This window comes from Botrytis cinerea, chromosome 6 (assembly GCF_000143535.2).
Source record: "Botrytis cinerea B05.10 chromosome 6, complete sequence".
Classification (NCBI taxonomy): Eukaryota; Fungi; Ascomycota; class Leotiomycetes; order Helotiales; family Sclerotiniaceae; genus Botrytis; species Botrytis cinerea.
Window position 1 is genome coordinate 1,717,414 of NC_037315.1, and position 13,858 is coordinate 1,731,271.

The following is a 13,858-nucleotide window of genomic DNA, read 5'->3' on the forward strand; positions in this document are numbered from 1 at the left end:
GATGTAGAAAGACCAGGTTACATTACCTCCCTAGTAAGCCAGTGGCTGACCAGAATGTCAATTATTGCTGTCTTCGCTCTCCGATAAGGCTGTTTCCAGTGATGGTTGGGGCCCTGCTCTTCCCCACGCCTCACTCATATCTCGGACCTACCAGCTCCCAGCCTACCTAGCACGGATACAGGGATTAACTGATTACAGAGTAAAGAAAAAAAAAGTTCCAAAAGTTCCAAAAGTTCCCCAACATTGACCATATTGATTACGATCAAGAACACCGGCGCAAACAACAAGCAAGCGCATTTGGCATATAAAACAGTGATTTGCCTTGTTAAGATGCCTTCGTCGGTGGCTACCAATGTTCAAGATGGTCCAATTGTGAAAAGGCAAAAATTGAACGTTACGGATGCGCCGAAGAAAACTTTGAGAGAATCAAGAATCTTTACTCCGTTTCGTGTTGGTCCTCCCATTTCTCCCACTGAACCATATCGCTGACCTTTATAATAAGACAATTGGCCTAGTATCTTCTACTGCCGTCCCCTTCACTTCGATACCACTCGGCAAAACCACGTTTCAAATCACAACCTCCGTAGGAAGATGCTTACAGACGTACGACCTCAAAAGAGGACTCAACCTAGTCTTCCTGACCAGACCACAAACACCAGCAGATATAACCGCTACAATCGCATGGAAAGATAAAGTTTTCGCAGCATGGGGCGGCCAGGACGAAGATGGTAACCAGGGTCTCTGTGTATTCAAGAGAGGAAAGAGGATTGAAGAAATACCACTCCCAGCAGATCTCAAGGAGCCGATCAAGCAGATTTTGGTCTTTGGCACCTGGATAGTAGGATGCTGTTCAACCAGGATAGAAGTCTGGAAAACCTCGACATACGAACATTACACGACTTTGCACACTACCGCGGCACAGAAAGGTGGAAATGAGATTACTGGGGGAATATGTAATATGCCAACATATCTGAATAAAATATTCGCCGGAAGAAAAGACGGTGGAGTTGAGATCTGGAATGTTAGCTCTGGGAAACTGATCTACACCCTTTTACCACCAGGTCCAAATTGTGGAGCTGTAACCGCTCTACAGCCCACGCCAGCATTATCTCTTCTGGCGATCGCATATTCCGAAGGTCCTCTGATAATTCATAATGTTCGAACGGATAAGACAGTCATCCATCTCAATGGAGGATCCGAGTCCACTATCACTTCAATATCTTTCCGGACAGATGATCTTGGAGCGGGAGAGGATGGCAAAAAGCCCGGTGTAATGGCTACTGCAGGACCCGACAATGGAGATGTGACATTCTGGGATCTTAATGGGGGCGGTAGAGTTATGGGTGTACTTCGAGGTGCCCATAATCCACCTTCTGACTCTGGCGCGACAGTTAGTGGAGGATTGAGCAAGGCCGAGTTCCTCTCTGGTCAACCTGTCCTTGTTACCAGCGGTTTGGATAACTCTTTGAAATCTTGGATCTTCGATGAATCCCCCTATTCTCCGATACCACGAATTTTGCACTCGCGCAGTGGGCACGCTGCGCCAGTCACGCACCTTCAATTTTTACCTACTGATGCAGATGGTGCGGATGCAGGTGGAAAATGGTTGTTAAGTGCTGGTAAAGATCGAAGCTTGTGGGGATGGAGTCTTCGAAAGGATGGACAAAGCACAGAATTGAGCCAGGGAAATATACGAAAAAAGGCGAAGAAAATGGGTATCCTAGCCCAGTCTACATTGGCAAATGAGCCTAGCACGACCCTTGAGGATCTCAAAGCACCAGAGATTGTGTGTCTGGCGTCGTCACTAAATCGAGATGGTGGGATGGGTGCACATCCTGGAACCGGGGCGATTTGGCAGAAGGGCAGTCTACAAAAGAAGGGTACAGATGCGACGGCAAGTGGGGTCACAGGATGGGAAAGCGTGGTCACTGGTCACAAAGATGACAAATTCGCTCGAACGTGGTTTTGGGGAAGGAAGAAGGCCGGACGATGGGTATTTGAAACTGGCGATGGTGGAAATGTCCGAAGCGTTGCTATCAGTCCATGTGGCACCTTTGCTGTTGTTGGGTCGGAAACTGGTGGACTTGATATGTTTAACCTTCAATCTGGCCTTCACCGACAACGATACCCCTCGAAACTTACACCGGCGCAAGCAAGAAAGTTAAAAATCCAGCAATTACGAGCTGCTGAGAGTGGCAAGGAGATATCTTCCGAGACGGTAAAGAACTTCCAGCCTGGACTTGGCAAACACAGAAAAGCTGTAACGGGCGTGGTTGTTGATTCGCTGAACCGCAATATTATCAGTTGCTCTCTCGATGGCAAGATTAAATTCTGGGAATTTGGAACTGGTAATCTTGTTGATGAGATTGATTGGTTTCCAATGGTATCTATCACAGGGATGAGATACCATGCACCGAATGATCTCATTGCTGTCTCGTGTGATGATTTGTCTATTCGAGTTGTTGATATCGAGACTAAAAAGACCATCAGAGAATTGTGGGGATGCCAAGGGGGTATCAATGATATGTGCTTCTCCAATGATGGACGATGGGTCATTGCATCCTCGAAAGACTGCGTGGTTCGAGTTTGGGATCTTCCAACTGGCCATTTAATCGATGCAATGCGAATGGAAACCCAATGCACTGCACTCGCCTTTTCGGGAACAGGAGAGTTCCTAGCCACAACATGCGCGGGACAAGTTGGAGTCAATCTCTGGAACAACAAGACTCTTTTCACACATGTTCCTACTCGACACATATCCGAGAAAGAAATTGCTTCAATCACAGCACCAACTGTGTCCGGCGAAGGTGGTCACAACGTCATTGATGGCGCATTCCAAGATGAGGACGAGGGTTCTGAGGATGCCGCACCTGCTTTATCTCTGGATCAATTAAGCAAAGACATGATGACTCTCAGTGTGGTACCAAAGAGCAGATGGCAGACTTTGATTCACCTAGATCTTATCAAAGCCCGTAACAAGCCCACAGAAGCACCAAAATTGCCAGAAAAGGCACCTTTCTTCCTCCCATCTATCGACTCCACGGCAGGCCCATCAACCACAGAAGAAGAATCAATAGATAGCGCCGCAGAAAGGTCACGCATTATGAAACTCGACCGCGTTGCTTCGGAGCGCTCCTTTACAGTAACTCTCCGATCCGGCGGCGAGTCAGGTGATTGTAAGTTCCAAAACCTCCCATTTACCCTCCCATCTACCTATCGTTGTACTAACATGTCACAGACACACCATTCATAGATCATCTCAAAACCCTGTCTCCATCTGCCGCTGATCTTGAAATTCGCTCCCTCTCACCTACTTCCAACGAATTAATTCACTTTATTCACGCACTTACTTCACGTCTTTCACAGAAGAGAGATTACGAATTAGTACAAGCATGGATGGCTGTATTCTTGAAATTACACAATGAAGAAGTGGCTAGTAGTGAGGAGTTGAGAAATGCAGTCATGGAATGGAAAACACAACAGGAAAATGAGGGTGCGAGATTGGGAGATTTGGTAGGTTGGTGTGGAGGTGTTGTGGGATTTTTGAGAAGCCCTAGAACTTAGAAAGTGTTGTTTAATTGTTTGCATCAGAGCAGTATTTGGTATGCAGGGTCTGAGATCCTATGTAGCTAATGTCATGGAAAGTTGTATATCTGCACGTGTTTGCTTTCGATTAAGAAACTTTGATTCTTACATGTTTGGTAGGAAACAAGAGTTTGATTCTCGTAACTAAACTAAAACACATATATGTAAAGGTCCAAATCCTTTTACAATCATATGAGATCACAGTATCTCAACATCCGCATTGCATACCTACCTACTAACAACGAGATCCAATCGCCAACATAGCACCCCCTCTCCCTGCCCCTCTATCTCCAAGTATCCCCCACGGTCCCCTTTGTCGCACAACCCGCGGGCACCGTAAAAACGCGATTGGGATCTTTTTCCCACGTTGGCGTCCCACTACTCGCCACATTCACATACTTATACTGCACCACCTGTCCGGGGGGCAACATGACGGTTCCGGTCCACAATGGATTCGCACTCGTGTAGTTTACAGCTGACAATGCGACGGCGGCGGAAACATCCCAGTTTCCGAGAGCGGCGACCGAGCCGGCGACTTTGATGGTTTGTCCGTAGGTGGTGGTGACGAGCTCGTTGAAGGTTACGGGAATCAGAGAAGGGGTTGAGGCGCAGCTTGTGGTTGCCGTGGTGGCGCTGGTGGTGGTGCTCGATTTGGTCGATGTGCTGAGGGTGGTGGAGGTGGAAGATGTTTTGCTCGTGGTACTTGAGGAGCCGCCGCCGCTGCCGGAACCGACAATGGCGATATCGGCGCAGGTTAGATAGATTTGGCCTGTTTGGAAGGAATTCCATTTCAGGGATATGAGGGTGTGATTTGATGCGTAGTTTGGGATCTTGACTTTCTTGGTCACTGTATATCCACCTGCGATGGAAGTGTAGCAAGAGCCGAGAGCGGCGCCATCCACTCCTTGACATCTTGTGCCGCTGTTGAATCCCTTGCAAGTAAACCAGTCGTTTCGGTAACAGGCTTGTCCGGGAGTGCAATCTGCGTTGTAATCGCACGTGGCTCCGGTGACGTCGGTACAGGGGAGTAATCCGGCGTCGAAACAATCCTCAGCGGCTTGTTTCTCGGCATCCGTGGGGATGTATCCGGGTGTGATGAGCTTATCCACGATGGATTGGTCTTGACAGATGCGCCAGCTGAACATACCGCCATGGTCTCCGTTGTTGTCTACGCACCACTGTACATCGACTGTTTGACCAGCTGTATAGGTGGTGACGGGGGTGTTACCCCAGTTTGTGGAAGGGTAATTGTAGTCGACGCTGACCCGAGCATTGTAGCCGCAAGGACCGCTGCGTCCAACTGGAGCGACGTCGAGATCAGGCCATGAAGAGACGGGCTCAAGAATAGTACATTCGGGACATGTGTCGATGCCAACCTTCAATTGTTAATGTGGTAATAGAAATGGATTTATGGAATCTTACTGAATGGCCGATGCTTGTTCGACTGGAGGGTATGTTCATGTAGCCATGAGCATCTACTAGAGACGCCAAATTGGCTGCTGCCAACACAAAAAGAATGGTAGAAGATCTTGACATTGTCATATAGTATGCTCTTCAATGTCTCCTCTGTACAGGACACTTGGAAAGGAAGAAAATTGACGAACTTGTTCGTTTAAATACCATAGGATTTTGACTCTTCTTTATAGTTCTCAATCATAACCTAGCAGCAGAGACTCAATGCAAGAATTTTCAACTCATACCTAGACAACAGCTACTGCAAGATCCGAAACCTAGGTTAAATTGATGATGATGAAAAAACTGAAGACTTATATTACGCCAAGCCGGTAATATTTGAATTCTGCAGTATGTGAAAAGCATTATTGAAGATTAACCATCTTCAAGTGGTTTACACGCCACTTGGACATCTCTAAATAGAATTCCAGAGCCAAACTTTTAGATCCGCCGATTGGCAATATGGAAAGCATTGAAGTTTCTCCATTGATATGAGAAAGGCGGAAAGCTGCCAGACAGAAGTGAAGACAGCAAACAGTATATTCCTAAGGATCAAACACAGGACTAGAGGAGAACTCTCAAGAAAATCTCAACTATTCTCACCAAAATCCATCTATCCCATCTATGCCATTCCCAATAACTTCATCTTAGACGGACAACAAGCCCAACCGCCAAGACGGTAGAAACTGAACTTACTAGTCCCTCAAAAGAGCCCGAGTCAGAATCCCCTTTACATCTCGCTCCGAGGTCGTCAATGGCATTCTACCATCCCCACCACAACACATCTATCAACTCAGCCGCGCAAGCAGCTAATCGGTCCTTCATCATTCTCGCATCTCAATCAAAAGATATTTATAAAAACCACTTAGGTACACATGATTTCCCCAACCCCCCCGCAAAAAGCTAACATTCGGTCCTTCTCACGACAGTTCGCACCCCGCACTTACAGGGAGAGAATTGCCACGCCGGAGAATATCACAAATGAAGCTCTATCTCCGGACTGATCCCAAGTCGTTTGAAGAACGGACCGAGAGAGTGTCCGCGTCCTACGCTGGACGGGGCCTGGATTTGAAAGGCACTGTGAGGATAGACGGGAAGAATGCGGAGGTGTGGAGAACCTGAGGAAGTGGACTTTGACAGGTTTGAAATCGATGTGTCGTTGGTGGTTGAGACGGGATGGGATGGAGAAATTGTTATTGGGGTGGACGTTAAACGTGGGGTAGACAGCGGTTGAAGATGTTATTACGCAGCACCTGCCTTTTATGGCGTTGCCGCTCATATGCAGGTACTAAACTAGTTCGAATGTGATTGGCATGGTTGTAGTTGCGGAAACGGCCACAACAGAATGTTAGAGAACTTCAAAGCAATCAGTTCTGCAGTAAAGCACTCGAGATTCTGTGTGTAGTTGTTCTTGACGGCAGGGTAAGATAGTTTTCATGTTTGGACTTCACTTCACGTATGCAATCGATATGGATCATTTTAAGTAAACAAAGCTGTTTGTTTTCAGAGAACTAAAGTGCGAGATAGATCTAGAGACAAATGTGTATCGTAAGGATACCATTTGTATCTTCTCTATTTATTAAACACCTTGTTCTAATATCAACATCCCTTTCCTGATCAACGCACACGTACGCCATCCCTTAACACAATGCAAAAGAAATTTGCTACCCAATGTTCCGAATAGTATCAATCCATCCACCAAATAAGCAAATGAAATGTCCTCCCTAAGCGCAACTTATGGCATAGCATTAATGCTCTAGATGAAATAAGCAGCTGCAAAGACAGCAGCGAGCAAGCCACCTGAAACTGTGTTGGCAGCCATGGCTCCACCGGTATGAGCAGCAGCGCTGCTAGCTGGTCCAGAGCTCGTAGCCGAAGTCTTGGTGGTGACAGAAGTAGCGCTGCTGGTGAGGGTTGTGGATGGAACAACGGAGGTGGAGTTGGCGTATGTGCCAGTTACGACGCTAGGGGAAACCGATGGGTGACCGGAAACAGAAGTACTGGGGACTGGAACGAGGGTATCGACGGGAGCAGATGAGCTGTAAGCAGTGGTGGCTGGAACCGAGCTGCTGGGGACTGGGACGAGGGTGTCGATGGGGACAGATGAGGTGTAAGCCGTGGTGCCAGAAGCTGAGCTGATGACGACTGGAACAAGAGTTTCGACTGGAGCAGATGAGGTGTAAACAGTTGTATCAGAAGCTGAGCTGACAACTGGAACTAGAGTTTCAACGGGAGCAGAGGATGTATAAGCAGTCGTTTGGGAAGCTGGAGCAGAGGATGGGAGGACGATGGGGACGAGTGTCTCGACAGGTGCACCGGCTATAAAAATCTCTTGTCAGTATTTTGATTCTTAAAATTATGAGGACGGTAGTAAAAGGCCATACTACAGGAAGTTGAGTCCGAAGCCCATGCAACACCACGAGCAAGTTGACCAGCGCCGCTGACGGGGAGAACAAGCGCGACGAAGAAAAGGGCAAACATGATGGATTTCTGAATAATAGACATAATGACTACTTTTGAGAGTTGTATCTTGGATAGAAAAGTTGTTTATTTGTAGGGATTGATAAACGAAAGTGATGGTATTGTAAGTTTGATTTTTCGTTTGGAGTTCTGAAGATGTTTTTGAAAGGAAGAAAGAAGACAGAAGGGGAATTCTTAGGAGTTTATAAACAAGAATTTCGTGATGGTGTGGAACAATATGGCGCTAGGCGAAAGGTGAATTATATTGAGATTATGGCTCATATATTGACCTATCAAAAAGGCGAATAAGAAATTGTGGTAGAAAATTGCTAATCTGGTTCGCTGTCGTTATATCAAAAGCCTCAAATTACAGGTTAGTACGATGATTTACACAGAATTCAAAAATTAGCTGCGTCTTTCCATTGTTACATCATATTCCATAGTAGGAAGCTGGAAAAGTATATGTGTATGATATAGATTCCAAGTTTTTGGGTTCACAAGCTTTATCTTGAAGTGAATGAGAAGATGAGAATTTCAGCCTCTTTGACTTCAAAGTTTCATGTACGTGTACATATTCACTATCGCTTATTTCCAAGGCCCCATGAGGAACGCATGTGAATCATCTTAATCATAAACCAAGCTTGTACAGCATCTTGCCGTTGGGAAGTAACAAGCTACTTGAGAATTCCAATGATATCAAAGTCGGAAGTCTCGAGTGATGCACCATCATGTTTGCAGGCTTGAAGTGAATCTAAATACATATTCTCAATTCCATATCTCATAGATCTAACGACATACATGAACAATAAATTAGTAGTGACTGACAGATAGAAAATCTCAATCATGCACTACGAAAATCAGAATCTTTTCCAACCGTTATGTAGTCTTCAACTTAAGCACAAATCATCCTGAAAGAAACGCATTTCTAGTACCTAAAAGCGGACAAAACCCAGTCACCTCTCATACCCAATGCCGCTAAAAATCAAAAGGGGGTCATAACCATGCCCTATATCGCACAAAAAACATCAATCGTACACATCATACCCGAAAAATACAAATACAGACTCATGGACGCTCAGGACTACTGCGACCCTCGAGCCTTTCCACCAACTCCGACACTTTTCCCTTGCCTTTCACCCGTCCCTTGCTCCTCCCGCTTTCGGCGCTTTCCGTTTTGGCTAATTTGTTGCCATCTTCTATACTCAAGATTTCACTAGGGGTTCGACTTGGGGTTCCGCTTCTGCTAGCTCCTATGTTCCTTCCCCTCATACTCCCTCCTTCGCTCAAATCTTCACGAACATCATGATTGACAACGCGCAATCTCTCTTTGGGCACTGTAAACATGACTTGTACCACCCGATCCTCAATTGCTCTTTCGATATCCCATTCTTCATCATCTTCATCGATCCCATTTACTACAAGTCCATTAGATTCACTAGTCCTTGCAAACTGTACACTCGACCGGCCGCCATTAACAAACGAACTGGATCTCCCACGCTTGCCACCAATGTTCTCACTATCCTCCCAGTCTCCTCTACCCTGTTTTCTCCTCCATAAAGCCGCACCAGCACTGACGGTTCTTCTTGGAGAGTTATCGATACCAATTGGAAGAGGAATTGACTCTCGATCTAGAAGACTAGATTCCGCCGCAGTATCACTTTCAGGCCTGAGAGCTTTGCGCAGACTTCCCAACCATCCACGTCTACCAAGACCCATGGGCTTGTTCTTCGATGGACTGCCAATGTGATCATATGTCGTCCTAGTGGGTGTATGGGGTGTTGATCTGAAAGAGGAATCAGTAGGGGAAGGAATCCCCCGGTCAGCGGACTGCTCTGGACGAGGGAGTAAGGTTACTCCTTCTGCCTGCAAGGCAGAAAAGCTAGGTTGCGTATGAGCGGTGGTATAAGTTGAACCAGTATTTTCGCTACCGGAACTCCCAGGAGGGTAGATCTGAGCATTTTGTGCGACAGGGCTGTCAGGCATCGGACTCAGAGTAGCATTTCCCAGAGTAATCGTGTTCATCGCGTATGTTAAATAACCTCGAAGCGAATTTGATCTTGCTCCTAGGGAACTAGATCCCGATCGACTTAAAGTAGCAGCGGTAGGGGCCATACTTTGCTCGCTAAGGTTACTGGCTGTTCGAGCATTGTCGTCAGAGAGTTCCCCCGCAACAGAGGCTGGACCAGTCGCTGTAATCAAGTTTGCCCGTCGAGAAGGAGAACTTCTCCCAACAGTTGAATGAGATTTGGCTTGAGCGTGAAGGAGGGCATCTGCAGCGGCCCAGTCTGCAACCCATGCTTCGATCTCACGTTCCCGTTCTTGCGCTGGGGATTCTGAAACAGGCATAGCGACATTTTGGTTGTTATATTGCACGGGCACTGAGAAATTCTGAGTAACTGGATCTTTGAATGGATCCGATCGTCGCTTCGCACCAAAGAAGGCGTCGCTTTCTTCAAATGGAAGAGCAATCCCCACTTCAATAGGAGAAATAATATCAGCGTCTTCGTCTGCTTCGTATATTGGATGTATCGGCCCAGCTGCACCAATATTAGCTGCTCTAGCATTCCCAGCTACTGCACCAGGGTCAAAGGTTGAAGCAGGCTGGTAGAGACCTCGATTGTTTCGTACAGCTTTCCTGGGTATTTGCCGAGACTGAAGTGTGGGAGAGCCAATCTCTCCCGCGCCGTATTCACCATTGTATAGACTATCGTATCCCCCCACTGCACTTCCTGAGTCATAATAATGATTTTGGCGATCAGAATAACTACGAGTTTGATACATTTCTTGTGAGCCTGAGTGTGCAGTGGCGGCGTTGTAGCCAAGAGACCTGAGGTCTCTTTCTCTCCCCTCATTCCTCGACTCTCTACGTCTCCTCCTGCAGCGAATCAAACACCAACTAAGTCCTCCAACAATAGCGATGAACGCAGCGATACCTAATCCGAGTCCTATGCCAAGGCCGACTTTTGAGGAACCCGAGGACGAAGAAGCGCTTCTGCGGACATATGCTGGATTGGTGTAGTTCGACATCCAAGTGGAGCTCGTAGCATTAAAAAACATGGGTTGGACAGTTGTGTCAACAGCTCTCTTCATATTGTTGGCGTCTGTTATATTAAATCCACCCAGTACCATCATAACATTTCCAGGAAGCATTGTTGCACCGTGCCCATAAATACCGTTTCCAAATGGCTGATCTGCAGGTACCGACCATTTCCATCTTCCAGTTCCTCCATAGCCAGTTCCAAGTTCCAATATAGCAAATTGTGGATCAGCAGCTTGATTAACGCTACCAACCCATCCGCCCAACACAATGACTTTAGATCCATCTTCTGTTAATATCGCCGTATGCCCTGAACGACTATCGACACTGGTTACTGCATTTTTCATTGTCAATTCTGTATTGGAGCTCTGCGTTGAGGATGGTGGGTTGACTGTGACAAAGCTCCAACTCTCCTCGGGAAGACTCCAAATCGCGACTTGACTCATGTTTATAAACGCGCCTTGTGTATGTCCACCAAGAAGTATGAAATTCTGAGTTTGTGTCATAACCCCCGAAGCATTCGCATACGCAGGAAGCAGAGGAGTGATGGTGAATCCCGCCTCAGCAACAGGTGCTCCTCTGTTAGCAGTTAAATCCAAACTGTACGAATCTGCCGATCCAGGTGATAGTCGCATCATGCGGTTCGTATAGTTGGCTTTTGACTGCCATGTCGATATATTCGCCGAGGAACTGGGACACATGCCACCATAGATATAGATATCCGTATATGTAGCATTTGCATTGACCAATGTAGAAAACTGGAATCCACCCGATAAAAAATGCGCGCCTGCGACACCATCAGAGGAAACATCACTGGCCACGACAGTCGTCTCTTTCGTCCACGTCCCATTTCCAGCAGCCTCATTTCCAGGTGTATAGGTCCATAATTCAGTGCTGGCAGATTCTGAACAAGAACCAGTAAGCAACGAAATATCGCCGTCCGCCCCAATCGTAGGTATAAAAGCAGTATTGTTATTGAGAAACGAAAGATTAGGTGTAAAGGGTTCTAATGTAAGATTTGAAGCGAACAAAGTTGAAGATATATTTAGGGACAAAAACTCGGGTCGAGTGTCTGATTCAGATGCGACGAGGAAGATGAATGCTGTGTCGTTCCTTTGGCTTGCGCTCGATGGAAGAAGAATCGTAGTCGGATTATATGGTAAGGTCTGCGAATTCGCAGTAGTTGTGAGACTTATCAATGTCCAAAGGACCGGCGACAAATCGGTTCTCATGCTGGATCTGAATCTGGAAAATGAATGTTGAAAAACAAAAATGCTGGCGGAGGCTATTCTACTTTTTGATGTTAATCACATTATTGACGCCAGTAAGAATTTCAAATTGAGAGTGGAGAGCTGTGCAGCTCAGCACTGATTCTCCTCAAGCCAGCCCTCTCGTCGGTCAGGTTTCAATTGAAGTATATTGTCGTTCAGATGCAATGTTCGTCTGTATTGAACAGTAAGTGATACAAAATCATCTTCGTGAAAGCATTAGTGCGGCCCAGTATCCAGCCCCGTTTTGGCGATAAACACGACTTCCAGACCAGCCATGGTCATTATTGACATGCAAGGAAGTTTTCCTATTCGTTGACCTAGTGATAACCGTGATTAGCTCTATGGGTACTTATGCTAGTAGCCTTAGATGCATGCATGTGAGAACATTGCGGAAAGTCATTCCATCATGAGATACTTATATACTTTACACACAGACATCAACTACTGATTGTCCATCCTCTCAATATGCTTGAAGCTATACCGGTATACAATTGAGAAAAGAATTCCTTTCAGACTCAATAGGCTGATTTGATTCTTGATAACTAGAATTACTTGAAAGACTGGGGAAGGAAGGAAAGGTCAGCCGAAAATGAAGGGGCTGTCTGTGCCTCGGTTCCAATTTTAGGCCTTATCTAGTGAGGGGCATCGCGCCGTTGGATTGGGCTTGTTATGATGAGTTCCACGAAGCGTTATCATCCTAATATCAACACCTCCCTTCATTCAAGTTCATTACCTTCAATGTCACTTATTGTATCGTTGTCCTCTCGTACATAGCATACCAGCTATATACCACAAATCGGTGGCCCATACTATATCCAGTCCACTCGTACAACACAGCAAACATGCCAGCCTGCACACTTCATCTGCTTTCTCTCTCCGTCACCATCACCGATTTCCTCTCAGCCCTTTCAACGACTTCGCTCACCCCACTCACAATTGGTAGGGTTGTGCGTTGGATCGTCCTTCCGACATCGATATCGATCGACCCACTTATCGCACGTAATATCCATTGGGATATTCTGATGATCTTGCCCAATACCGACACTCTTCCAGCCTCACTACAAAAGCTTATCCTTCATCAATGGCAGGTGACAGCAGGAATACCTTCTCGATTGCTCCATGATTTTGCGTCGAAGAATAGAAGACTACTTAATCCACGGCCCGAAGACACACCGCCACTCACAGGAAGCTTAAACAATTACCGCACAACAGCTTCAGCTCAAGCCCTCGAGCTTTCTCCTCCATTGATGGAATGGATCAAAACCTATAGAGACCAAGAGGGGCGTGGTGCGGTTTCTATGCTCAATCTTTTAGCCTTTAAGCCTGGACTCAAAGGTGAATATTTGAAATATGGAGCCGAATTTGCAAAATCTATTGGGTCAAAACGAGGTGGTATTGCCAAGATAATGGGAACTGTGATACACGAGGGAGATTTGAAAGAAAGAGGTGAATGGGATGAGGTTGCCGTGGCACACTATCCGAGCATTGAACATTTTGCAGATATGTTGGCCAGTGAAGATTATCAGGAAGTAAATCACAGACATAGGGTGGGAAGTTTGAGGGACACTTTCATTCTTTGCACAACAGAATTGGATCTGCCTATACCAGGCAAGAACGGGTCAAAACTATAGGTGTGGGGAAGTTTGAGACAAAAGTTTGATTTTTAACTCAGCTGAATCTGTCTGAGGTATTGTTCCATTGCCAGGATTCGGACCTTCATTCCTATGTCATAAGTGTACATACAAAGTGCATCAGTGTCACATCAGACTTGCACAACAATTTTGGATAATGGAGTTTTTCTATCTGTCGTAATTGGTTGCTACATAGTTATACACATCAGTTCTCTATCCAGAAATCCCAGCAACCCTGAGTATCTCTCGCAAAACAATGATACATGCCATTTTCCCTGCACATATCCTACATAGCATACAATAGATTCTGGCCGACAAAGAAAATTAAGGTCTCAAAACCTCCAATTATCGTAGGAAACATGAGAGTCAGATTTTTCAAAGAGAGCACTCTTGAAGCCAGCAGCATTTGTAACCGAACGGCA

The 13,858-nt window shown here is 46.1% G+C and overlaps 6 protein-coding genes across 7 annotated transcripts; 3 read left to right on the top strand and 3 right to left on the bottom strand.

Annotated features, from left to right (window-relative positions):
* Positions 1–245: 245 nt before the first annotated feature.
* Bcutp21 lies at positions 246–3,676 on the top strand. The gene is made up of 3 exons (XM_024693578.1): positions 246–450; positions 503–3,176; positions 3,239–3,676. The coding sequence occupies exons 1-3, from the start codon at positions 331–333 to the stop codon at positions 3,562–3,564; spliced, it is 3,120 nt and encodes a 1,039-aa protein (XP_024549364.1). The 5' UTR covers positions 246–330; the 3' UTR covers positions 3,565–3,676.
* Positions 3,677–3,684: 8 nt separating this feature from the next.
* Positions 3,685–5,253, bottom strand: BCIN_06g05050 (hypothetical protein). The gene is made up of 2 exons (XM_001559119.2): positions 5,008–5,253; positions 3,685–4,961 (listed from the first exon to the last, which is right to left on the bottom strand). The coding sequence occupies exons 1-2, from the start codon at positions 5,125–5,127 to the stop codon at positions 3,870–3,872; spliced, it is 1,212 nt and encodes a 403-aa protein (XP_001559169.2). The 5' UTR covers positions 5,128–5,253; the 3' UTR covers positions 3,685–3,869.
* A 333-nt stretch (positions 5,254–5,586) lies between these two features.
* Positions 5,587–6,415, top strand: BCIN_06g05060 (hypothetical protein). The gene is made up of 2 exons (XM_024693579.1): positions 5,587–5,906; positions 5,967–6,415. The coding sequence occupies exons 1-2, from the start codon at positions 5,792–5,794 to the stop codon at positions 6,020–6,022; spliced, it is 171 nt and encodes a 56-aa protein (XP_024549365.1). The 5' UTR covers positions 5,587–5,791; the 3' UTR covers positions 6,023–6,415.
* Positions 6,416–6,507: 92 nt separating this feature from the next.
* Positions 6,508–7,827, bottom strand: BCIN_06g05070 (hypothetical protein). 2 transcript variants are annotated; one of them, XM_024693581.1, is made up of 2 exons: positions 7,425–7,827; positions 6,508–7,356 (listed from the first exon to the last, which is right to left on the bottom strand). In XM_024693581.1, exons 1-2 carry the CDS (start codon positions 7,540–7,542, stop codon positions 6,794–6,796), a joined length of 681 nt encoding a protein of 226 aa, XP_024549366.1. In that variant the 5' UTR covers positions 7,543–7,827; the 3' UTR covers positions 6,508–6,793. The 2 variants fall into 2 exon arrangements, with proteins under 2 accessions (XP_024549366.1, XP_024549367.1); XM_024693580.1 differs by having other exon boundaries at positions 7,422–7,827.
* Positions 7,828–7,960: 133 nt separating this feature from the next.
* Positions 7,961–12,123, bottom strand: BCIN_06g05080 (hypothetical protein). The gene has a single exon (XM_001559117.2). The coding sequence runs from the start codon at positions 11,764–11,766 to the stop codon at positions 8,563–8,565; it is 3,204 nt and encodes a 1,067-aa protein (XP_001559167.1). The 5' UTR covers positions 11,767–12,123; the 3' UTR covers positions 7,961–8,562.
* A 115-nt stretch (positions 12,124–12,238) lies between these two features.
* Positions 12,239–13,796, top strand: BCIN_06g05090 (hypothetical protein). The gene has a single exon (XM_001559116.2). The coding sequence runs from the start codon at positions 12,648–12,650 to the stop codon at positions 13,434–13,436; it is 789 nt and encodes a 262-aa protein (XP_001559166.1). The 5' UTR covers positions 12,239–12,647; the 3' UTR covers positions 13,437–13,796.
* The last annotated feature ends 62 nt before the right edge of the window (positions 13,797–13,858 follow it).

What these genes read in the sequence shown, in the direction of transcription:
- Bcutp21 (XM_024693578.1), top strand. Translation starts at nt 331, where the DNA reads ATGCCTTCGTCGGTGGCTACCAATGTTCAAGATGGTCCAATTGTGAAA. An exon ending in GAATCTTTACTCCGTTTCGT is followed by an intron (nt 451 to 502) that starts GTTGGTCCTCCC and finishes CTTTATAATAAG; the next exon opens with ACAATTGGCCTAGTATCTTC. An exon ending in CGGCGGCGAGTCAGGTGATT is followed by an intron (nt 3,177 to 3,238) that starts GTAAGTTCCAAA and finishes AACATGTCACAG; the next exon opens with ACACACCATTCATAGATCAT.
- BCIN_06g05050 (XM_001559119.2), bottom strand. Translation starts at nt 5,127, where the DNA reads ATGACAATGTCAAGATCTTCTACCATTCTTTTTGTGTTGGCAGCAGCC. An exon ending in GAACAAGCATCGGCCATTCA is followed by an intron (nt 4,962 to 5,007) that starts GTAAGATTCCAT and finishes TAACAATTGAAG; the next exon opens with GTTGGCATCGACACATGTCC.
- BCIN_06g05060 (XM_024693579.1), top strand. Translation starts at nt 5,792, where the DNA reads ATGGCATTCTACCATCCCCACCACAACACATCTATCAACTCAGCCGCG. An exon ending in TATTTATAAAAACCACTTAG is followed by an intron (nt 5,907 to 5,966) that starts GTACACATGATT and finishes TTCTCACGACAG; the next exon opens with TTCGCACCCCGCACTTACAG.
- BCIN_06g05070 (XM_024693580.1), bottom strand. Translation starts at nt 7,542, where the DNA reads ATGTCTATTATTCAGAAATCCATCATGTTTGCCCTTTTCTTCGTCGCG. An exon ending in TTCGGACTCAACTTCCTGTA is followed by an intron (nt 7,357 to 7,421) that starts GTATGGCCTTTT and finishes AGATTTTTATAG; the next exon opens with CCGGTGCACCTGTCGAGACA.
- BCIN_06g05080 (XM_001559117.2), bottom strand. Translation starts at nt 11,766, where the DNA reads ATGAGAACCGATTTGTCGCCGGTCCTTTGGACATTGATAAGTCTCACA.
- BCIN_06g05090 (XM_001559116.2), top strand. Translation starts at nt 12,648, where the DNA reads ATGCCAGCCTGCACACTTCATCTGCTTTCTCTCTCCGTCACCATCACC.